A 23,859-nucleotide genomic window follows, 5' to 3' on the forward strand; every position below is an offset into this window, starting at 1 on the left:
TGCAAATGTGTGGAGCTAGCGCGCGGGGACGGGGATGTGAGATGGCACTAATAATAGCGGCGGCCGCTAGCGTTTCTCGTGGGCTTGCTGTGTGACAGCTCTGTCGGCGTGGGAGGGCGGGCGGTATTATTACCTCTGTCTTACAGCTGAGGACACAGAGGGAAGTCACTGTGACTCCAAAGCCCCAGGTTCTGCTCTTAAGCCCTGTGCCAGACTGAGCTCAAGTGGACAGAGTCGGGGAGTGGATGCAGGAGCAGCCAGACAGACTGGAGTCAGGGGAGGGGAGCTGGAGAGTAAGAGACAAGAAGCACGAACGTGTGCTGGGGTTGGGATTCTCCTGCTAGGGCAGAACAGAGGAGGAAACAGGTTAGGGGTAGGGCATCCAGCCCAGGGCCACCAGCCAAAGCAGAACAGAGGGAAAGAGAGCACAGAGCTGAGATCCACACATGGCCTGCACACGCTGGGACTCTGCTGGGTCCGTGTGCCAAGCTAACCTCGGAATCTGAGACCGGGGGACCTGGGCTCTGTCTGTCGGCAGCAAGGATGCCACACACATAACTCCAGCCCTGGGCAGTCAACAAAAGGGCCCAAACTCCACTCCCCCTCCTCCCCCTTTTGCCATAGTAAGGATTGAGCCCAAGGCTCCCACTGAGCAATGCCCCTAGGGCTTTTCATTTGTTTGTCTCATTCATTCATTCATTCATTCATTCATTCATTCATTCGAGACTGAGTCGCACTGAATTGTAGCCCAGGCTGGCCTTGAAGCCCAGGCTGTTAGCCGAGTTTATCAGACTCTAAGAAACCCAGCCCTGTGGACGGGCTAGCGTGTTGCTGAGCCCAGCACTAAGAAGCAGCCCCACAACTCTGCCATCTATGCACAGAAACACAGGTCCAAGAAAAGTCACTGTAGCGGGGCTTGGGTGGGAACAAAGACCTAATTTGGCACATGTTAAAGAGATCATCAGTGTCATAAAAGGATCCCAGGCAACCACTAAAATAGCAAGGTCTATAAGATATATTAAGAGGGAAAACGCGCCAGCTACAGAACAACCTGTTCCCTGGGAAAGAAAGAGCTGGGGTGTGCTTGAATATAGAGACATTTCTGGAAGCTGCTCGCCTCCAAGAAAGGGAATGAGGGTCCAGGGAGGGAGGGAGGCTACTTTTGTCCTTATTAACTTGGGGCTTTTTTGTTTGGCTTGAGACAGGCTCTCACTATATGTACACCATGCTGGCCTCGAACTCAGAAATGCATTTATTTTTGCCTCCTGAATGCTGAGATTAAAGGTGTGTGCCACCATGTCCCTCTGTCCTTATTAACTCTTGATAAAAATCCCATCCCTCCCCCTTGTTTTGCCTTATCATCTGTCCCCTAACCAATGCCATCAAATTTCTGCTTTTGTTTTTGTTTTGTTTTCTGGTGCTGAGGACCAAACCCAGGGCCTTGAGCTTGCTAGGCAAGTGCTCTACCACTGAGCTAAACCCTCAACCCCTCAAATTTCTGTTTTAAGGCAAGACCTCACACTGTGCCCTCAAACTGTTGGTCAAGTTCTGCGATTACAGTTGAGCATCACTACACTGGGCTGATGAAGACTTTAAAAGCTACAGATAGATATAGGTATAGTTATAGGATAGGTATGGTATAGGTAAAAGTATCGTATAGGTATAGGCATGGTGTGGGTATAGGTATGGTATAGGTGTAGGTATGGTATAGGTATAGGTATGGTGTAGGTATAGATGTAGGTATGGTGTAGGTATGGTATAGGTATATGGTGTTGTGGGGAGGAAACTGGCAGATCTGGGGCTGCAGTAAGGCCTGTGGCCAATCTAACAAAACATCAAGCTCTAGACTGGAAAGTGGAAAAGAGAAATGAGGGAGAGGTTTGGGGAGGGAGGAAGAGAGGGGCCAAGAGAGAGAGGGAAAGAGAGAGGAAGAGAAGGAGAGCTCTTTCAAAACAAGACAGAGAGCTGTCAAGATGGCTCAGTGGATTAAGACACTGGCCACATGGCGAAGGAGGGACTTGGCTCTCACAGGTTTTCCTCTGACATCCACAATGGCAATGTGGAGCCACTGAGCAAACGTACATGCATATGAACACACACTCCAGATTGAATGAATGAATGAATGAATGATAAGATGGAGGGGCTGGCAGGATGGCTTAGAGGGTAAAAGTAGTGAAATAGTGATAGCCAGATGTGGCCAGGCGTTTGTGGCATACCCTTTAGTCCCAGCACTTGCAAGGCAGAGGCAGGAGGATCTCTGAGTGCCAGGCCAGCCTGGTCTACAGAGTGAGTTCTAGGACAGCCAGGGCTACACGGAGAAACTCTGTCTTAGGGAAAAAGAAAAATACAACCCCAAAAGCCAGATCTGATGGGTGGAGTTTGTAATCTCAGCAGTCCTACAAGAGGGTGAGGTGGGTCAGAGACAGAACTGACTGGAATCTCACAGGCCAACCTGTGTAGAGCACACATGATAGTAAGAGGAACAGGAGACGGGAGAACAGCCAGTTCTCAGGAAGATGTCATATCCCCTGAGCTCCACACATGGAAACATTGAATGTTAAGTCAGGGGGCCATGAAAGGGCTCAGTGGGTAAAAATGCTTGCCACCAAGCCTAAAGAAAATCGTTCCATACCCAAGGCCCACATGATGGAAGGAAAGAATCAACTCCTGTAAACTGTACACACACATACACACACACACACACATCCACTGACACACATACACACATACAGAGATGCACAGAGAGACACAGACACACACACTGACAGACACACACATACAGAGACACCGACATACATACACACAAAGCTTGATAGATAAATGGAATTAAATTAAAACCCGTGCCCTGTCTGTGTGACTGGAAATGGAGTACGGGTTTGGCACTCACGTGCCAGGCAGACAGCTTGCCGCTGAGCTAGCTGCAGGCCTCATTTCACTCTGACTCTGAGGCAGGGTCTGGCCTGTGGGTGGGTTCTGGGGATTGAACTCAGGTAAAGTCTTGCACAGCAAGTGCTTCACTTGCTAAGCTGGCTTAGCTCTCTTGCTGGCCCGGCTTAGACCTTTTTATCGACAGATACAACCAAGAATGAAAGGCAGGCTGGAGCCCACTCAGGGCTGCTCTTTTAGAGTTTGAGTCTTAGCCCCACGCAGCAGCTCCCAACCACCTGTGACTCCAGCCTGAGAGGATCTGCCGCCGCCTATTCCAGCCTCTTTAGGCACACAGACATACGCAGGCAAACGCTCATGCACATTGCGCTGGTTGGTTTGTATGTCAACCTGACACATGCTGGAGCCTCTGAGAGGAGGAACCTCAACTCAGAGAATGAGATCAGAGAATGCCTCCATCAAATAGGGTTGTGGGCAGCCCTGTAGGGTGTTTTCTTAATTAGCGATTGATGTAGGAGGACTCAGTTCATTGTGGGTGGCGCCACTCCTGGGCTGGCGGTCCCAGGAATTATAAGAAAACACGCTAAGGATGCCATGGAGAACAAGCCACTAAGCGCGATCCCCTGACCTCCATCAGTTCCTGCCTCCAGATTCCTGCTCTGAGCTCCCTGCACGATGGACCTACCAGCTGTCAGAGCAAACCCTCTCTTCCCCAAGCTGCTCTTGATCACAGTGTTTTACCACAGCAAGAGAAACCCAACCAAGATGCCCATAAAATAATAAAAATAAAATGAAATTTAAAAATTATAAATATATCATTTAAAAAAAATTAGACAAGGTGACTCATGGAGGGTGGGAAGCTGTCTGTGATACACATATTAGGAAAGGACATGACTCCAGAAAGTCTAACTCCAAAGTTAATGAAAAGGTCACATCCCTCCCCTTTGGGGGGCAGTGCGGACAGGACTCAGGGCATCTTACATGCAAGGCAAATGCTTTACAAAGAAGCCACATCCCCAGTCCTTGGTTTTTTGAGAGAGGGTCTCTCTGTGTGGCCCAGGCTGGTCTAGAACCTCCAAGTTTGGGGATGACAGCTATGCATCCACTTATTAATCTCCAGCTTCTCAAAAACATGCCCAGAGAGGACTTTTCAAATGTGCAGTCCACACAAAGGTGGTCCTTTCTGCATGGAGAAGCACTCTCTCAGTCATACACGGCAGGGAGAAGGCGCTCCACAGCCATTTTGGAAAAGGCTTTTTAGTCACGTCTCTGAAGCTCAGAGATGAGGTGACAGCAACTCCACTCCTCAAAACACACACACAGAAGCACTGAGACGAGGTCACAAGAGTCACACAATACAGTGTCTTAGTGCAATGACTGTGGACATCAAAACCCAGTGAGCATCTCCATGTGACAGATATGTAGACTGTCATGAGACTAACTGCACAACCACATGGCTCTTATAAGCAGTGCCGGGCAAGTGCAGATGTGACACCACACACACAACTCATGTATGTCCAAAGGCAGGCAGTTAGTGACTGGAACATGGTTTCAGGATAAGGAGCTGGTGATGTGTATTTAGTTTGTAAAAATTGAAAGATATAAAGTTTATAATTCATGACAGTCACGAGTATATGTATGAGTATGTTACACTTTGTAAAACTCTCTTGAAGATGGAGGTATGCCTCAGTGGCAAAACACTTGCCTAGAATCCCCCAGTGAGGGGCTGGGGGTGTGGCTCAGTGGTAGAGCCCCTGCCTAGAATCCCCCAGTGAGGGGCTGGGGGCGTGGCTCAGTGGTAGAGCCCCTGCCTAGAATCCCCCAGTGAGAGGCTGGGGGCATGGTTCAGTGGTAGAGCCCCTGCCTAGAATCCCCCAGTGAGGGGCTGGGGGCGTGGCTCAGTGGTAGAGCCCCTGCCTAGAATCCCCCAGTGAGGGTTTGATCCCCACCAGGAGACAGGATAGGGACAGGTAATCTCTTGGAAATATAAACAAAAATTAAAGTAGGAATGGTTCTAGATCATCCTGACTGGCTGCTTGTCTATTATTAAGCCAGGACTGAAATCCACGTGCACAAATTCTAGGAGTGCAGTCTATCGGATCCTGACCTAAACTGGTCTTTGTTTAGGAGTCCTTTAGCCCTTTGCTTTTTATTGTTTTGTCTTGTTTTTATTGAGACAAGGTCTCTTTAGCCCTGACTGTCCTAGAACTCACTCTGTAGACCAAGCTGACCTTGAACTCACAGAGATCTGCCTGCCTCTGTCTCCCAAGTACTAGGATCAAAGGCATACACAACCATACCCTGCTTATTCCCTCACTTAGAAGTTTTAATCTTATTACTTTCTGTGTCCGGGCGTCTTGCCTGCGTGTTTATCTCTGAACTACACATAGCAGTGCCTGTGGAGGCCAGAAAAGGACATCAGGTGCCTTGGGACGGGAGTTACAGACAAGTGTCAACTACCATGTGGGGTGCTGAGGATTGAACCCAGATCCTACGAAGAACAGCTAGTGTTCTAACCACTGAGCCATCTGTCCAGCCCTTTATCCCCTCACTTTAAAGGGACTGGGGCAGAGGAGAGCGAGCGCTGCTAAGGTCACATGAGGTGTAGATGGCAGTGTCAGCCCAGAGCACAACCCTGCAGACAGGAAGAAGTGCAAAGTGAGATGATACGGTCATCAAGGACAAGCACCTCCAATCAGCTCGAAGACTTTCTGGTTAGGCAGTCTTCAACATGCTCCTGGACTCTCCCCTGCCTCTGTCTCCTCTGAAAGTGACTTCCTAAAGGGGCTGGGCTCAGGCCTGTGAGAGCTGAAGGCCGGCTCAGCAGTGTGCTCAGCCCCAGCACTTCCGACAGCCATGCTCACTACAGATGCGTGGTCCAGACAGGCCTGTGAGTGCACGGTTTTTTAATCCCAGCACTTAGGAGGCAGAGGCAGGCAGATCTCTATGAACCTGAGGTCAGCCTGGTTTACACAGAGTTGCTGGGCAGCTAGGGCTACACAGTCAGACACTGTGTCAAGAATAGAATAGAACGGGGGTTGGGGATTTAGCTCAGTGGTAGAGCGCTTGCCTAGGAAGCGCAAGGCCCTGGGTTTGGTCCCCAGCTCCGAAAAAAAAAAAAAGAAAAAAAAAAAAAAAGAAAGAATAGAATAGAATGTTGATGACCAATGGGATGTATCCAACCACACACATTGAGGATGTTTGTCTAAACTGACAGACATCCAATGGTCTTGCTGCCCGGATGTTCACTGTGCACTGCCACCACATCTGTGAGCCCTTCCTCCAGCTTCCGTGTCAGCCTTTATCCCTGTGAACCCCTCCCGATCTCGTTTGGAATGGGTGTCCTGGTGTTGGCGTGTCTCCTCCATCCAGCACTACCTCCCCTCAATGCTCCTCCAAAGCACCTGTTGACTCACGTCTCTCTCTAGAATTTGGGCCAGGCCAGGAACACAGCAGCTTCAGCAAATATTTAAGGAATTAAGAAAAGAATGGAGGTCATGGATCAAGAATAATATTGGTTCTCAGGCCTCGGGGACTCTTCTGAAATCCTTTCCCTGACCTCTAGCTCTGCTATCCACCAAGGTCTCATCTTTTTCAATTCCAGGATGGAGCCCAGCACATAAAGTACCTACAGCCCCCACCAACCATGCCTCAAGGCCCTTCAGTGGGGATATTGGGGAGTGTCTAGGCTTCCCGTCTGCAAGCAATCTGTCCCTCTATAACTGGTTCACTGACTCTTCTCTCCAGGGGTACTCAAGGTCCACGTTAGGTCAGAAGTTTCCCGAGGACTGTCTGCTAATAAGGGTTCCTAACACCCTGTGGAAAGCATCTCTGAACTTCCGATCTCAGTGGTGAGCTGGCCCCGCTCAGTGCCGCTGAGCACGTGGAGAAGGCAGGGTGCAGGCCATGGCCTTGGCTGCTGTGAACAGTAAAGCTACCTGAGCTGTCCAGCTCCCTCGGCCCCAGGTCCAGCTGCTCAGGAAAGCTCCTGCCCACCAGGTCCTGTGTGTAGGCCCCTGCCTACAGGGCATAGTGTTGGCAGGAGGCAGTAGGGTGCAACAGAGAGGGTCAGGGTCGGCCTGGCACTCTATGCAGACAGAGACTTGCAGGGGACTCTCTTTACTGTCACAGCAGGACAACAAAACCCTCCATCAACATCATGGAGCAGTTCGTGGAAAAAGAAACACCTAAACAAGGCCTAGTGCATGTCCATTTTTGGAGACAGGATTTTATGTAGCTGAGGCTGGCCTTGAACTCCTGAGCCTCCTGTCTCTGAGTACAGGGCCTGTGGTGTAGGGGATCCCAGCCCTTACTAAGTAAGAGCTGTTGACACACAAGGCCCACATCTCAATGTAGGCAGAGATAGAAAGCAGAAACCCCCGGGACACTGGATTGTATCCTGGCTTGGTGCTTGGGGTCAAGGACTATTGTTTCAAAGCACAGCATTTATGAATCAGACTCAGCCTTAGAGACGGGGCTTCCAGTCCTGGATCTGCCATGCACTGGCTGGTATTTCATCTCTCTGGTCCTCAGTGTCCACATTTCAAGGTGGACCCTGAACAGGCTTGGGTGTGTCAGCACTTTAGACTGGCCAGGTATGACAAAATGACCGTTCTTGCGATGGCGATTGTCAAGAGCCTATCACAGAACCCGGTTCCCCTCAGAGTCTGTGCCTCTCCTGCTTTGGCTGTGGCTGGAGGTGACATCTTGGTCAGAGTCTGGGCTTGCTCTGTGCATGGGATATGGCCCCTGTTACACTGTATATTAACCTGTGCCAGCTGAGGGACCCCTCCCCGTGCCGAGGTGTTAGGATAGGTTGGGAAGCTGTTCAGGAAAACCCAGAACTAGGGCCCTCTACCTACTGCCTCCTGCACTGTTTGGGCCACTCACCAGGATTGTTGTGACCACCAGAGTCTTGTTGGCTAGAGTCTGTGACAGGTTGATGTCCAGGGTGGTAGCATTCATGGCCAGGGTCCGGTTAGAGTACCACACCCCTATCTGGGGACAGACAGGGTGTCATCAGCACAGAGCCTGTTCATACTCTTGGAAGCCTCAAAGACCAAATCCCAGCAGGGCTCTGGCGTCACCCTGGGCCTGCTCACCTCACGGTGGCCCTGGCGGGACTTCTCCAGGATGCGCAGTGTGTAGTTGGTCCTCTGCCCTTTGCTGTTGAACTCAACCCGCCCAGTCAGCCCGTCATACTCTACCTAGCAGGGCGGGAGGCGGGGCAGAGGGAGGGGAGGCAGGGCCCGGAGATGGATAGAAAGGCCAGGCAGGGATGAGGCAGCAGCAGAGAAAGGCACAGAGAGAAGTGGAGGAGGGAGAGGAGGGTCAGAGAGAGGACAATACACATGCAAGAGAACAGATGCAGGGGAGTAAGACCCAGAGAGCACACGATCCCCACAGGGACAGTGGCATGGTCAGACGGGACACAGGACAGTCAGCGTGGGAGAAGGCGGAGGGAGGGCAGGGTGGACACAGTCAGTGCCCCTGCCTGAGGAGGCTGCTGCTCCCATCCACCTCCTCGCCCCTTGCTCCTGGCTCACCATGCGCAGGTAGTTCATGAGGCTGGTCCCATGGGGCCAGATGTTGGCCGAAGTGCAAGCCAGTGGCTTGACACCAATCTCCTGGCTCCGGTTCAGCTCTCGGACAGCGCTTACCACCACATGCACGGCATCAAACATCAGGGCTGCCGACAGCTGAGTGAGAGGAGGTAAGGCAGGACGTGAGAGTATCAGTGTAGTAAGGGATCTCCCAAGGCTCCCTCTGGGGTCACCTCAACCCTCAGACAAAGCCAATCTTTGCAGGAGTGGAAAACTGGTAGGTCAGGGAGAGAGAGGGGCTAATAGTGTTTTCTGGGGACATGGGCAGCCAGGGGAAAGTGGAGTGTCTCGTGCTTGCTGAGACTGTACGTGGCCATGTCTGTTTGGAGAAAGTTATTTCTGAGTTTGCTGTTTTGTTTTGTTTTTGTTTTTTTCTGGTTCTATAAGACAGGGTCTCACATAGCTCAGGCTAGCCTAGAACTGGATATGTAGCTGAGGCTGGTCTTGAACTCCTGATCCTTCTGTCTCTACCTACCAATGCTGGGATTATAGGCATGTGCCACTATGCTTGACTTATCTGGGAGGAGTTAACCTAGACAGCCAGTTCTCTTCCTGAGCTTCCCAGGTCTGCATGGCTAAGGTAAGTGGGCAAGACAGTCACTGTACCATCTGCGCATACCTGGGGCACTTCATGCTATGGGAAGGATGAACACAGGGTGGACAAGGAGACAGAGGAGTTTAAGTATTGATCCTGGGCATGGAAGCTCTCCAAGCTGAGATCCTGGTTCTAGTATTTCCTGTCTCCACAGTCCCTTTCTGAACTTGGGATTCCTCCACGGTAGAATGGAGGAACAGTTGTCTCCACCTTGAGCCCAGCTCCGGGGATCAAGGGGATAACACACCTCAGAACAAAGGTCGGGGGGAGGCAGTATTGAGAGCTACGTAGTGTGGCTCTGTCTCTAAATAAACAAATAAAATAAAATAAAATAAAATAGGAGGCACAAGTTAGGTCTTTCAACCAAGGAGACATCTGAACAAAAGCCTTGTGAGGGGGAGTTGCTGGCTCTGCAGGACAGTGCATAAGAAACGGGGGAGGGGTGAGGGAGGGGAGGGCTGGGAGTACAAACGCCTGAGGCCATGCTGCCCTGGGCTGATGATGGAGAAGCCTGCACTACAGAGAGGAGACTTGGGTCAGACTCATCACGGGCCTCACTATGAGGTCTTGGGTACCAGAGGGTTCCGGTATGATCAGAATGAGAGTCACAGGCCCTGTCCCCAGAGTCAGCGCACAGGGTGTCTCACCGCAGGGCCAGGGTAGGTGCTGGCTTCGCAGTTCTCCCTCCAGGACATGTTGAGGCTGCGCACAAACTCCGGGTAGAAGGGATGGGAGGTGTTGAACATGGAAAAGCCCAAGATGTTGGAGGAGTCCTCTACGATACCGTCCAGATGCAGGATGGGGAAGTCCTGGGACCAAGAGGAAGAAGTGAGGCCTGAGGCAGGACTGAAGTAGGGCCACGGTGAGGTAGGTGGGAGGTGGGGAGGGTATAGGCAGGGTACGCACCATGGTGGTGAGGATGTACTTGTAAAACGCTGAGGTCATTCCCAGCTCCGAAGCCTGGAGGACACAGGAGAGGCCGAGAGGCAGAGAACGGGGGAACCCAAGAGGGGAAGAGAGATTTAGAGACAGGCCTGGTGAGGAGACACCCGGTGGGAACACAGTAAGAGACACCCAGACAGAATGAGCAAGCAGGAGACACAGTGAGGGCAGGAGGGACCTGGGTCCCTTGCGTCCCACCACGCTGACTGGAGCCAGGCAGAACAGAGAACAGGGCCCTTGGATGTCTACTGTTTCCAGTGAAGGCATTCAACACTTTCTACCAGAGACAAAGGGAAACCTGGGGCATGGGGCAGGCAAGGACAGAACCTTACCCTTACCTTTAAGACACCCAATGTCATTGGCACTGTCAATGTTTAGGGCTCAGGCTGGTTGATCATCCATCAAAAAGAAACCCAGCTACCGGGCCTAGGGGCACAGGCCTGTAATTCCAGCTACTCAAGTAGCTTAAGCCTGTCTGGGCTACAGAGCGAGCTTAAGGCCAGACTGCCCAACTTTGGAAGATCTTGGCTCAAATGAGACAGAGTAGCCGAGGATTCAGCTCAATGGCAGAGCCCACAACTAACAGTCACAGGGCCCAGGATCCAATCCCCAGAAACATCAAAAGAAAAAGAGGAGGAGGGAGGGGCAGGGAGGGACGGCAAGGAGAGAGGAGGATAGGAAAGGGAGAGGAGGAAAGGAGGAAGGAAGGAAGGAAGGAAGGAAGGAAGGAAGGAAGGAGGGGGGAAAGGAGAAAATGAAATTCTGCAGCTTAAGGCAATGCCCTCAGTCTCATCCTTTGACCCCTCCATCTTATGACCCCCCAGGAGGACAGGCTGTACCATCTTCCTCACACTAGAAACCCCCATCCTGACCCCACACTAACACTGCAGGGTTCTAGCTTGTATGCAAGTGAGGCGGGAGCTGGGCTTGCACACGTGGTTATCAGGGCAGGGCAAGACAGAAGAGAGGAGACCTCAATCAATGCACACAGTACCCTGGGAGAGGTCTCTGCCCAGGAGGCCTGTCAACCCAGAGCGTCTTCCCTAAGCCCTCTATATCCTCAAGAGCCTGATCAACACTTCTTCCGGCGGCCTACAATCAGCAGTGACATACAGTTTTCATTAAGAGAAAAATAAATGAAAAACAAACGGAGAAAAATAATACAAATTTGATTATAAAGAAACATTAAACGGGGGAAAGGAATGAATGATTAATGAGTGTGGCTCACTGATAGATGGATGTGCTGAGCCCATGGGGGCCCATGTGCTCTGGGCCCTTGCCTCTAAAAATCCCTAGAATCCCAGCTTCCATGTCTATACAATGTTCAAGATATCTACCCCAAATGGTGGGGAAGAGCCCCAGGTAAGGGTATACACAGAGCTCTAAAGAAACCCTAAAGTTCTCAAGTTCAAGATCAGCCTGAACTACCCAAAACGAACAACAGTGGCTCAAAAACAACAGTGGCTAGAGAGATGGCTCTGCAGTTAGGAGTGTGTGCTGCACCTGCACAAGACCCGAGTTCAATTCCCAGCACCCCCCTGGCTCACAACTGCCTCCACCACCAGTCCCAGGGGAATCTCACACTTCTGGCTTCCAACGGCACCAGCACTTATCTGCACACACCCTTACCCCCGCCTATACATACTTAAAATAATAACTCTTTTTTATAAGACACAAACGCATAGCAACAACAGAGTCCTGTTGATGACTCTGACGTCTACTCTGGGCCGGCCTCACTCTAAGGACTTTCCCTACTGTAGGCTCACCACCATCACAAGCCAAAGAGGTAAGACCAACTGATGGCTGCATTCCACAGACAAAAAAAAAAGGGACAGTCCCAGGTCATGTGACCAGGGAGCTGCAAAACAGACCCTATGAAGCCCACTTCCCACCACTGAGGTTATCTGCTCCCGCTTCAGTTCTATGGAAAATAAGAGGAGAGGACCCACCTTACGGAGGACAAGGTGGGAGATGGACGCGTTGGCATCGATGATGATGGTGGACACTTTGTCATCTCGGATCTCCTTGAGTAGCGGCGTGGGGTCCCGGCTGTCATCAAGCATCCTCACGGACAGTGTCTCCTTGGAGATGAGGAAGCCTCGCACCAGTTCTTCTAACCGCAGCAGGCCTGAAGGAGGGCCGGGCCCTGTGTTACAGCCCTACCTCTGCCTGCCCAGACACAGCCAGCAAACGCTCCTTCCCTCTCCCAGCAATGGCAGCTGGGCCAGAGACTGGAGGCCATGCTCAGAAGACGAAGCGGCTGTCTCTTGGGACATTGGGCTTGGGGACTTAATTCTTTGAGGGACTCCCAAGTACAACCCCTGTACAGAATCTTCCCAGATTTCCAAATGCCTGACCCCCCCCCCCTTCCTGATCACTCACTGCAATGTCTGACACAGCAAGTAACTGTCTCTCCACTTGTCTTCATCCTTCAGCTGACAGCCATGTGCCAGTTCTCTGGCCAGAACCTTGATGGCAGCCTGGGTTCTCTCTTTCTTTCCCTCATTTACCCAGTCTCTATCTTTAAAACACATCGGAGCCTGTCACACCACACCACACCACACGGTCTCCGCCCCAGCATAAGCCACTGCCATCTCTCGCCTACTGCATCGGCCACACTTGCTTGAGCCTGCTCCCCACACAGCAGCCAGACGGATGGAAACAGATGTGGCCCTGGTCTGTGCCAAGCTTCTCATCTCCTCTGTCATTTAATGCTTGTACTTGGTCCATCTACATGGGCCTCCTCAGTGTCCCCAGTCAGCCTTCTGTCCTGTGGCTTTACCTTGGCTGTCTCTCTACCTGGGACCCCATTTCTCCAGGTCCCTTGATGGCTGACCCCTGACCTTTCTTTCCTCAGCTGATGTCTCTGAGAGGCCCACAGCCACTACTTTCCCTACAGCCACTCCAATCGTCTGACCTTCCTCCTTCTCCAGAGAACTGACCCTACCAACCAACCAGATACGGCTTTTGCCTGACTTGTCATTGGAAAGGTCTGACAAGGACAATCGTTTGTGTCTACCTCACTCGTGGCTGTCCTAACACGAGAGTCTGACATACGGCAGCTGCTCGTCGAGAGAAATTCCTTCTAGGAGCTCCAACGCTCAGTACCCTCCCCCAACTCCACACTCACAACCCGCCCCCAGGCCACCACACTTGAACATCTCAAAGAATGTCACAGCCAATGTGCTCACTTGAACAGAATGCTCTCCTCTTCTCTACTGAGTTCTGGTATCACTCACCACCTGCACACCCTGCCCTGCCTCAGTCAACTCTCCTCAAGGAGGCGTGGCTTGACATCCAACTGCCACCATCTCACCTAACCCACTTCTGCTTTGTGTCCTTCTGGTCTCTCTGATACATGTGTGTTGCTACCGCCTGTCACTTCTCCATACACAGATCTGACCATGTCTCCTCACTCTGTGCTGTTGCTTCGAAATCTCCAAGGGTTCTCTGACCCCTTGAATTCACCCGTTCCATACTCCGGCCTCAGGACCTCTTGGAGTTATATTCTGGGGCCCCAAGCCTCTGTCCCACCAAGGCCCCTGATCAGAACATACTCTCCAATGCTTCAAGTTCAGTTAGAGACAGCACTCCTAGGATATGGGCACCGAGCCTCCCAGATGGCTCAGAACCCCTTCCAAAGGCCCTGCACATCTCCTCCGGCTCTGTGTCTGTGCCCTGCTCTCTAAACTCCTGGACCACTCTGTGGCCTGAGGCCTTCCCTAGACCAAGAGCTGCACGCAGAGGGCAGCAGTTATAAGCAAAATGGCATGATAAATACGTATAAACATGTCAAATAAAATCTAATATTTTGTACACTAATTCAAAATTAGTAATACATTTCTAAAAATGATGTGCCAGCCCCGCCCCCTGCTATCCCGAAAGCCTGATGAGAGCTGGGCAAAAGGAGTTCATTGTCACATGGGTCTCTCTAGGACAAGAGGGGCAGGTGGTCCATGGAAGCAGATAACCCAGTTCTTGAAGGGGAAAGACGCAGTGGGAACTAGACGAGCCAGGTTCCTGTTGGACTGGGGAACCCTGTGGAACACAAGGGCTCTTGGGAAGGGTGCCTAAAGAGAATGAGGGCAGAAGACCCAGTCCTCGCTCACACTCAGCTTTGGCGCAGATGAGGCTAGCGGAGGGGTAGTTAAAGGACTTGAGGATCCGGGAGACTGCCAGGCTGACATCTTCATTACTGGGATACAGGCTGACAGATGCAAAGCGGAGGTACTGAAGGCGGGGTGTCTCCTCAGGGCCTACCTTGATGTGGGGAATCTGGACAGAAGGGGAGATGCTGCTTGTCAAGGACTCAAGTCTCACCCCAACACCCTCTCCCACCATGCCCCAACCTCACCTCCTTCTCCCCACAGATATGGCTCACGGTGGAGGCAGAAGCTGGGCTGGAGGAGGGTCCCAAGACAGACACAACCCCCTTGGGCAGGATCTGACACACTGTGAAGAGCAAAGAAGAAACCAGAGTCAGGGACCCTCTGCTTCTGCTCTTGCCCCACCCTCAGAAAACTGACCTGGTCTAAGAGAGGATCAAGAGGGTCAGAGCTGTGGATTCCCCCTCCACCAGCCTGGATCTCAGAAGACCAGTCCCTAGCCTGCTCATACAGAGGGAGCCATGGGGGAACAAAGGCACAGAGAGACAGGCCAAGCCAAGAGAACACGGGAAAGCATGTGGACATCATCGTGTGTGTGTGTGTGTGTGTGTGTGTGTGTGTGTGTGTGTGTGTGTGTGTGTGTGTGTATTGGGGCAAGGTCTCTCTATACAGCCCAGGCTGTCCTAGATCTTACTATGTAAACAAGACTACCTTTGAATTCATAAGTTCCTGCCTAGGTCTCCAAGTACTGGAACTACAGGTCTGCACCACTATGCCCAGCTCTGTAAGCCTCCTTTAGAACTACAAACTGAGAGCTGGCCTCCTCTCCCTTCCAACTTCTTCAGTCACTCTACTCCCCATAATGCCCTCCCTGTAAAAGCAGCACTTGAAGCCGGATGACTGGTGAATGAGGTGGGTGGTGTGTGCCTTGAGCTGGCCTTCCCTCAAGTAGGGCAGGGCTACAGAGGACAGAGAGGAGATGGACACGAACAGAATCTGGAGACAAACAGGAAGTGGGACTAATGGCTCTCAGGAGAGAGATGGACCATTTCAGGCATCTGGTCCTATGCAAATAGTGGGACCTTCAACATGGAGGGCACAGAAGGAACAAGTCCGCTGGAGACATGACGTCCCATTTAGATGCTGTGAGCGAGCCATGGCAGGATCTCAGGATGGCTTAAGAGAACAGTATGACTGTTTAGAAAGCTTGCCTAGAATGTGTGAGGCCATGGTGAGTTAATGGAGGGAAGGAGAGAGACACGGAGAGCAGATAAGAACATAAATTAGACCACACCACTGACAGGACTGTGGACTAATGTCAGACATGGCTACGGAACATGATTTCCTAGGATTATTTCAGGAATGGCTAGATCCAGTTTCTCTACAGACATGCCAGGAATCTCACTTTGACTGTGGGCCCCCACTTTCCTCAGGCTTGGCTTCATTTTCAGGATCCCCTCAAACACACACTGATGCCAGCTGGTCAAGAAGGCCTCACCCCACACCCTGTTCCTTGGCTCAACTCTAGGAGCACACCTATTCTACCCTCTCTCTGCCTCTTCAAGCCTCTATCTGGGCCAGCTTCTTCCAGACTGTGTCTGTGATGTACCTGTCAAAAAGCCCGAAAACACACCCTGTTCTCCCCATTGGTGATTTGAAACCCACATGATCTAAGAAAGTTCATGGTAAGGCCAGTGGAAAAGAAACTTGTTTAAGTTGTTTATTTATTGTGCTTACAGTCAAACCCATGTCTATGAACACTAAGTGAGGCACATCTCAGTCCTAACCGCTCTGTTGTTTTGAGTTCGGGTTTAGTTTGGTTTTTCAGACAGGATCTTACTCTATAGCTCAAACTGGCCTGAATCTCACTGTGTAGCCAGGATTGGCTTAAAATTCACAGCAACTCTCCTGCCTCAGCCTTCCAAGTGCTGAGACTACAGGTGGAGCCACCACGCCCAGTATAGAAACATGTCTTTCGGTTTTGTTTTCATTTTGTTTTTTGAGGCAGTCTTTCTGTGTACACCAGGCTGGCCTCGAACTCCCAGAGATCCACCTGCCCCTGCCCCCTGAGTGCTGGAATTAAAAGTGTGTGTCAAGACTGCTCCGTTATGTTTTAATACAGAGGGTTACAAAGAGCTATGATCCGTGCTGGCACAGCTAGGCCAGTGTGCTGTTCAGTTCCTTGTCAGCCTGACATAAGCTACAGTTATCGGGGAAGTGGGGATTTTCTTCCATCACACTGGCCGACAGGGGCAACTGATTGTTGCTTGACGTGGAGGAGGGGGCTCAACCAGCTGTGGGTGGTGCCACTGCTGGGAAAGTAGAAATGGGGTAATATAGAAAAGCAAGTCAAGAGGAGCCAGCCAGTAAGCAGCGCTCCTCCATGGCCTCTGCTTCAGTTCCTGACTCCAGCTTCCTGCTTTGAGTTCCTGTCCTGGCTTCCCTCCATACTGTCCTGTTTAACCTGCAGTCTAAAATAAACCCTTTCCTCTGCAGGTTATTTTGGTCAGTGTTTTATTCCGGCCACAGAAAGCCACTAGGATAGCGGGTACTAGCACTTCCGAGTCTGGGATCATCAATAGACACTTCTGTGGCCCTACCTGCCACAGGGCAAGCCTGCTCTGCAGGGAGAGCTTGAACAGTGCCACACTCCACCTCCTGCTCGCTGCAGCATGCCCCAGTCTAGACTGTCCCAGAACACCTTTTCTGACCCACCAGAGAATTTTAAAGTCCCAAGCCTCAGTCTGGGCCTTTCAACCCAGCTGCAGTCACTTCTGTGAAACAGAGACAGGCAGGCAGGGAGGGAGCAGGTGCAGGCGGAGGAGTACAAGGCTGAACTGAAGAGGCCAGGCATGGAGGGACTGACCAAGGCCCCACCTGCCCTGCCTCACCCCACGCCCCTGAGACCCCGCTCACTGGTGTCCGTAGTCTCGTACTGGCTGTCCCGTTGCAGCTCAAAGATGTCTACTTCCACTCGGGCCTTGGCTGGGACCTCGATGATCCCATTGATCTGCTCTCGGGCCAGGGCCAGGGCCAGACGCTCACCACGGCCACACACGGTCTGGTCGTCCAGGATTGCAGCTGAAAGGAGACAGGAGTTGGGAGGGGCCAGGTTCCTGGGGCCTGAGAAAGGGTAGCTGTGGGGTCTCAGATTTGTGGCCTCTAGAGTAGAGGGAGGTATAGGTATGAAGGGGCCTAGACTCCTGGATCTGAGGCTGGATGGCAGAGTATCTGCACTCTTGGGTCCAGAGGAGGAGAAGCTGGGGCCAGAGCACTTTGGTACTAGTATGGCTGAGCTCCCAGGAGGGGCCTGGAGGGAGAGTTTCTGAGGAGGCAGGGTGCTGGGGCCTCACCCATGCGCAGTGATGACAGCACCTGGCAGCTGGGGTTGGCGAAGGCGACTATCAGCAGCAGCAGCAGCTCAGCCGGCATCTTCCTCCCCTCCTCATGGGGACGCAGCTGCCGCGGCCCCCACTCGCCACCTGCGGAGAGACCCCCCAGCCCCACGGGAGATGGCTGATGTGAGGGGGCAGCATCCCTTAGGAAAGCCGCTGGGTAGGGTGGCAAGCACAGTCCTCCCAGACATCACTGGGGAGGAAGCCACAGTTCTGAAAGGCCCAGTTCACTGGGGACACCAAGCTCATTTAGTCCTGAGCTCTGGAACATGGAAAGGTCAGAGGCTACAGAAAGGACAGGCATTACTAGAAATTTCAAGTAGGAGTGATCCTGGGGACCAGCCCCACCCCAACAGGAAACTGAAAAGTGCTACCACCACCCCAGTCCCGCCCTGTCTCTGGGCAGGCAGCTGTTACTAGGCAACAGAAACTGGCTGGAGAGGATGCAGTGGTTGCTAGGCAACCCCATCCCAAGCCTCACTTGCCACCTTCCCGACGTCCCTGGTTCCCACAATCCCATGGGAGAGAGGCCTGGGCACCCAGGGTCTGAAGGGTGAAAGAATCTCAGAATTGGGAAACTTGGTGAAGGGGAGGAAGGGAGGAAGGAGCAAGAGAGGGAGTCAGGGAGGGAGGAACATAGCGAAGAACCTAAAGAGAGAGTACAGAAGAGAGAGAACGGAAGGAAAAGAAAAAGTATCTGACGAGAGGCCGCAAAAGTAAAGACGCCGGGACTCAGAATACAGGAATGGAAGGGAAACAGGCAGAGGTGAAAGCGCAGACGGATGTCAGAAACTGCTAAAAACAGAGACACGGAAGGAGAGCTGAAGGAGATCGGAGACAGGACTGGGAGAGAGGCAGGGAAGGGACTGGAAGATGTAGACACAAGGGACACACACCAGAGAAGGGGAGCAGGGCAAGGCCAGACCAGGGGCTGTCAGTGCATGGGGTGTGGGTGAGCGACTGGAAGAGAAAGACAGAGGACAGGGAGGCACAGGCTGACTCAAGAGACCAGAGAGTCTGGTAGGAAGAAAGGAAAGCTGGAAGACTGCCTGTAAGAGGTGGGTGCTGAAACCCTGCCTGCACCCTGTTTGGGGGAGCTAGGGTGTGGTACATGACTTCTCCTTACAGATCCAGCCTCGGGGAGTCCAGGTTTGTTCTGGGCACTCCAGGCCTTTGACAGTGTAACTACTGGGCAGGATGTGTTTTGCCAGATGTGCACATGGATCCCTGGACCTGGCTGTAGACCATGGTCCAATGGAAGAGGGTTCTTGCGGAGCCCAGAGCACTGTGACATGTGTCTAGTGTCCTCTGACATCCCACCTGGCACCATGGAAAGAACTCCCGAGAAAGGCCAGAGTCACAAGCCCAGGCTCAGAATGCACTTCTCTGGCCTGAAAAGTTCAGGTCAAGGAGAAAGGGTGCCTAATCAGTCCCATACTTGCCCCTACTTCACTGGGTGACCTTGAGAAAGTCGTCCCCACACTCCTCAGCCTTTGATGAGGACAGCCTAAGGGATATGAGGACATGCTCAACAGACTGGTGGCTGCAGACTGCAATTTAGATCTAATGTGGAGACTTGACCAGGACAGAGGAGCAAGGAATTCTGGGAGAGCTAGAGGAGAGTTCTCAAGGGGAAGAGTGGGGGTGGAGGGGTTCATCCTGGGACATCTGGAACAAATGGGGATCAGACAAAAAGAGGGAGGCAGGGCAGAAGGGCAGGGACCCACAGGTGGCAGACAGATGGGAACCAAAGGACAGAGGTACAGTGCAGAAATGGCTTATGGGGAGTGAATAAACACAGAGAGGGCCATGCACAGAAAGATAGCCCCTTCCCGAAAGTGGTGACTACAGCTAGGTGGGGGGAAAGAACAGACACTAAGACATTCACACCAGGATGTAATTCCTGCTCTGGAGGCAAGGGGATCACTGTGAACTTGAGGGTAGCCTATGTTACAGAGTGAATCCCTAGACTACAGTTAGGCCCTGTCTCAAAAACAAAGAGGTACCACAGGAGCAGAGGGGAAATGTCAGGCAGGTCCAGGACTCACAGACCAGGAGACTCAGGCCAGGCTGATACAAATGGACAGAAACAGAGCAAGAAACAGAGGGGAGCTGAGGAGAGTGGGTCAGGCCCTACAGGTTGGAGGAGAGATGAGCAAGGGGAGACACATGTAAAGGACAAGGGGCCGACAGAAGATGACTAACAACAAGTATAACAACCAAGGGGCTAACAGGGTGTAGGGACACATGCCTGCCATACCTACCATCAGTAGGCAGAGGCGGGAGGGTCAGGAGTTCAAAGCCAGATTGAGCTCCATGGTGAGTCCCAGGCTAGCCTGGGCTATAGGAAACCCTATCTCCAAAAGCAGAACAAACAAAACGACAGGGAGCGGAGAAAGAAACATGAAACTCTGAGGACAGAGACAACCTGAGACAGATACACAGAGTGTGAGCTAGGGACCAGCTGCATAGCAGCCTACAGAGGCTGAGGCCAGGGGGCAGAATGGAGGATAAAAAGGCTTGAGGAAGAAGTGCACAGGGAGACTGACCACAAAGGCTAAAGAGGGGATGAGTCAGGAGGGAAACTGAGTCAAACTGGATGCCCACAGCAGCTGGCACAGATGATCCCAGAGTCCCCAGTCCATAGGTACTGGGAGGGGTGGAAGCTAAAAGGCCGATGGTGTGGTTCGGAAGTGGAGAGACTGGGCGGTGGGCGGAAGCGCCAGGTTAGAACAGAGGAGAGAAGGGTGGATGGGGAAGATTGGGGGCCCTCAGTGGGGTCTGGGGGAGGGAAGCGGAAGGGTGAGAGATGAAGGCTGGAGGTGGAGAGGATCAGGAGAGAATGGAAAGACAGAGTGGGAAGAAGACTGGATGAGAACTAGCATCTCATCAGAGACAGACGCTGAGCCCGGCGAGACACAGCCGGGAACAGAGAAGTTGGGCAGAGTTGGACAGGCCCCGGACACAGGAGAAATGCAGACTTGACGATAGAAAGGCATTTCCAGAAGACAGACAGGAGGTGCAATGGGACAGGGCCTATGGTAAGGCTTAGTGAAAGGAGAGAGAGAGAGAGAGAGAGAGAGAGAGAGAGAGAGAGAGAGAGAGAGAGAGAGAGAGAGAGAGAGAGAGAGAGAGAGAGAACCAACACAAGTGAGGAACACACAAGTCAGGAGCCAGTGTGGGTCTGGGACCCAAGCTTGGGGGAGGAACAAACCAGGAGCCAGTGAAGTGAGCTGGCTACCTTGGGAGCCAGTCAGCCCGCAGCACCCCGGAAAGCTGGGCTGAGGGCAGGTGTGAGGTGTGTACCCAGAAGTAAGGCTGAGAAAAGGAGAAGAGGTCGTGGAGAATGAGAGGTTGACAGGGAGGGCACAAGGCAGTGAGGAATAGCTTCCTTGCCATCCACAGGGAGCAGGGACTGGGGGGGGGGGGGGACAGCCGGGCAGGGAGCCTGGCCTTCCAGGACCCAGGACCCAGCCCAATCCCCGCCCTGCAGACACTTACGGATCCTGGTGGGACGGAGGGCTGGGCTCCCTCGAGGCCCGAGGAACGACAACCAGGAGGTGCTCCGACGCTGGGTGCTGGTGAGGCTGGGGCCGGGGGAGAGGGCAGTCCACTGGGCCCCCTCCCCCGCCGCCGGCGGTGGCCCCCAACTAATCCAAAACGGTGTCTCCCCAGCAGCGGGGAGGAAGGACAGGTGGAAAAGCAAAGGGCGGGCCAGGAGGGGAGGAAGGGGAAAGGAGAAAATGGAGGAGAGAAGGGGAGAGAGGAGAGGGGGAAGGAGCAAACGGAGGGGAAGGAGGGAGGAAAGGAGGAGAGGAAGGTGAAAACGGAAGGGAGGGGGGCACAGGCAAAGCCGGGGGAGGGGGAAGCCGGCCCAGGAAAGGGCCCCCGCCCCCTCCCCTAGCCGGGCCGGCCTGGGGGGGGCACTGGGGGTGAGGACTGGGTGGAGAAAAGAAAGCCGGCCATCGGGGGAAGTGGGGGAGGGGAGGGCCTGCCGGGGGGGAGGGGGCCGCCCCCTTCCCCCCCTCCCCCCAGAGACTTGGCCCTGCCCTGGATGAGGCTAGGGCCGGGAGTCCTCAAGCCCTCAGTCCCCAGGGGAAAAGCATGCTTGGGGGCCAAGAGAGGCCGGTCAATGAAGGGGCTGGAGAGGACAGGGTAACTGGCAGCCCTGGTGAGATCAAGAAGAGGGGCAGACGAGGTGGAGAGATGAGGTGGGAGGAGAGGATGGAGAGAAGCAGGTGGAACGGGCAGGCGGAGGAGGGTGGGGTGTCCCGGGGCCGGCCCGCTCGCGGTGGGAGGGCCTGGCCGCGGACTCTGGTCCCCTGTGAGCGGCAGCCGCTGGCGGTTCCGTGTCCCCAGCCCGGCCTGCCTCCTTGCTGTCGGCCGCTACTACCGCTGCCGCCACCGCTCCTTCGCCCCTCCTAGGCCGACGCCGCCCGCGCTGAGTCCTGGAGCGCGGGGGGGTGGGGGAGTGGGTAGGGTGGTGGTTGTGGTGATGGTGGTTGTGGTGGTGGTGGTGGTGGCGGTGGCGGCGGCGGCGGCGGCGGCTGCGGTGGTGGTGGTGGTGGTGGTGGTGGTGGTGGTGGTGGTGGTGGTGGGGAGAGATGAAGGGAGGGAGGCAGGGAGGAGGGCGGGCAGGAGGAAGGGAGGGAGGCAAGCAGGGAGCAAGGAGGGAGGGGAGCAGAGGAGGGGGAGATCGTATTGGTCGGGGCTGGGGGGCCCTTCGAGGAGAATGCTGATGAGAAGAGCGAGCTGCATTGGATGAAGGGCCCACCCCCGGGGCCACCCCCTCCAACCACACCATGCCACCGCCCTGCCCAGGCAGCCTAGGGTTCTGGAGCCCATGGAGCTGAGTGGGGAGAACAGAGGGAAGGGCCTAGAGATGGGGAGAGAGACTACAGAGATGGAAAAAATGCAGAGAAACAGAAAGACAGCCATCAAGACCCTCGAGAGGTGGGCCAAGGCCCACAAACTACCCAAGGCCAAGGACAGGGAAAAGCCAAACATAAAAAGCAAGCCACATGAGGACAAGAGAACAGCATATAGGACACAGAGGTGTCTGAAGGTGGGGAGGCCAGAGACAGAGGTTAGAAGACACAGAAAGGTTCCTCAGAATAGGGAGTCAGCCATACACAGAAGGGGCAACCAGGAAGCATACACAGAGCCCAGAAAGCAAGGAGAGGTCTCCTAATGGAGATGGTCCCATGGGTACAGGAGACCCACAGACACCAGAGGCCCACTGAAGCAGGCACAGCAAGCTGGTGGAAATGGAACTGGAAAGAGAGGCTGAAGATGCTGAGGGGAGGAGGGTGGGGATTCTTCTTTGTGCCCAGAGAACTCCTGGGGACCTGTGGTGATGAGTAGGAAGCTAGAAGAGGCCCTTATCTTCTAGTCACCTGAGCAGTGAGGCAGTGGGAAGGGGTGACAAAGTGGCAGAGCTGAGAGGAGCCCTCTCTTAAGGAATACTGCTGTCTCCCTGAGGGAGCCCAGAAGGCCAGGGGGATGGAACAGAGAATCGACACAGATCTTCAAGTGGGGGTGGGTGGCGCAGGGCTGGGGGTGAAATTTGGGGGGGGAAGGAACATGACAGTTGGCGCTGAAGGCTGAGCCCGTGACTCACCACCACCCCCATGCTCGTGATGGGGAGGAGACACTAACACTCTCACGTGCAGCCCCCAGCACATGTGACCACATGCCTCGCACACACAGTTGGCACGTGGCAACTCAGAGTATAGCAGGTCTAGCTTGGTGAGGCTCTGACTTTGTGGGACATGCAACATGTGACACATGCATCTGATCCTGTAGGACCACCAATCTTGTATATACCTCTTTGTCCTTCTAGGGCTAACATCTACAGTCTCCTTAACACCCACACTCAGCTCTAGCCAAGCCTGAGGCCAGGATTGCATGCCTGCCTCTATATCTTTGCTGATCCAGGGATGGCATCATCTACCCTCTCTAAATATCATCTGTCCCAAAAGGTCCAGTCCAGTGCTACCACCGACACAATGTCTGTGCAGGGAAAGGACCTAGCCAGCCCAAATTAAGTTGGTATGCCCAAACAGGTTTATAGAGAGGAGCCTGAGAAGCTAAGCTGAGACCTCAAGAGGGAAAAGGAGGCCTCAGCAGGGACAAAACACTACCTGCAAGCCCAGAGCTTGCCAAAGCTCAGCATGGTTTGCACTTTGGCTCCTACACAAGTGACTTCACCCCAAGGGCAAACCCAGACTACACTAAGCAAATAGCTAGGCCCAGACCTTAGAGCTCACTACCTCCCACCAACTGGTTTATTTACCTTAATCTTTTATTTTAAAAACTGCTGTCTCGGGGTT

At 53.4% G+C, this 23,859-nt stretch overlaps 1 protein-coding gene across 5 annotated transcripts in view; it reads right to left on the minus strand.

Annotated features, from left to right (window-relative positions):
* Positions 1–22,142, minus strand: part of Grik5 (glutamate ionotropic receptor kainate type subunit 5) — a 62,034-nt gene extending 39,892 nt beyond the window's left edge. Inside the window, exons 1-11 of one of the 5 annotated variants that reach the window (XM_039095322.2) lie at positions 21,029–22,142; positions 17,508–17,614; positions 17,049–17,213; positions 14,381–14,478; positions 14,136–14,301; positions 11,976–12,154; positions 9,991–10,044; positions 9,732–9,893; positions 8,433–8,585; positions 7,989–8,093; positions 7,777–7,884 (exon numbers count right to left, since the gene is read on the minus strand). In XM_039095322.2, coding sequence (XP_038951250.1) covers positions 7,777–7,884; positions 7,989–8,093; positions 8,433–8,585; positions 9,732–9,893; positions 9,991–10,044; positions 11,976–12,154; positions 14,136–14,301; positions 14,381–14,478; position 17,049 — 1,026 coding nt within the window. In that variant the 5' untranslated portion in view covers positions 17,050–17,213; positions 17,508–17,614; positions 21,029–22,142. Of the gene's footprint in view, positions 1–7,776; positions 7,885–7,988; positions 8,094–8,432; positions 8,586–9,731; positions 9,894–9,990; positions 10,045–10,364; positions 10,585–11,975; positions 12,155–14,135; positions 14,302–14,380; positions 14,479–17,048; positions 17,214–17,485; positions 17,615–21,028 lie in introns of those variants that run through there. The other 4 variants (XM_006228382.5, NM_031508.2, XM_008758889.4 and 1 more) reach the window with 4 other exon arrangements.
* Between the last annotated feature and the right edge of the window lie 1,717 nt (positions 22,143–23,859).

This window comes from Rattus norvegicus, chromosome 1, assembly GCF_036323735.1.
Source record: "Rattus norvegicus strain BN/NHsdMcwi chromosome 1, GRCr8, whole genome shotgun sequence".
In the NCBI taxonomy this organism is placed as follows: domain Eukaryota; kingdom Metazoa; phylum Chordata; class Mammalia; order Rodentia; family Muridae; genus Rattus; species Rattus norvegicus.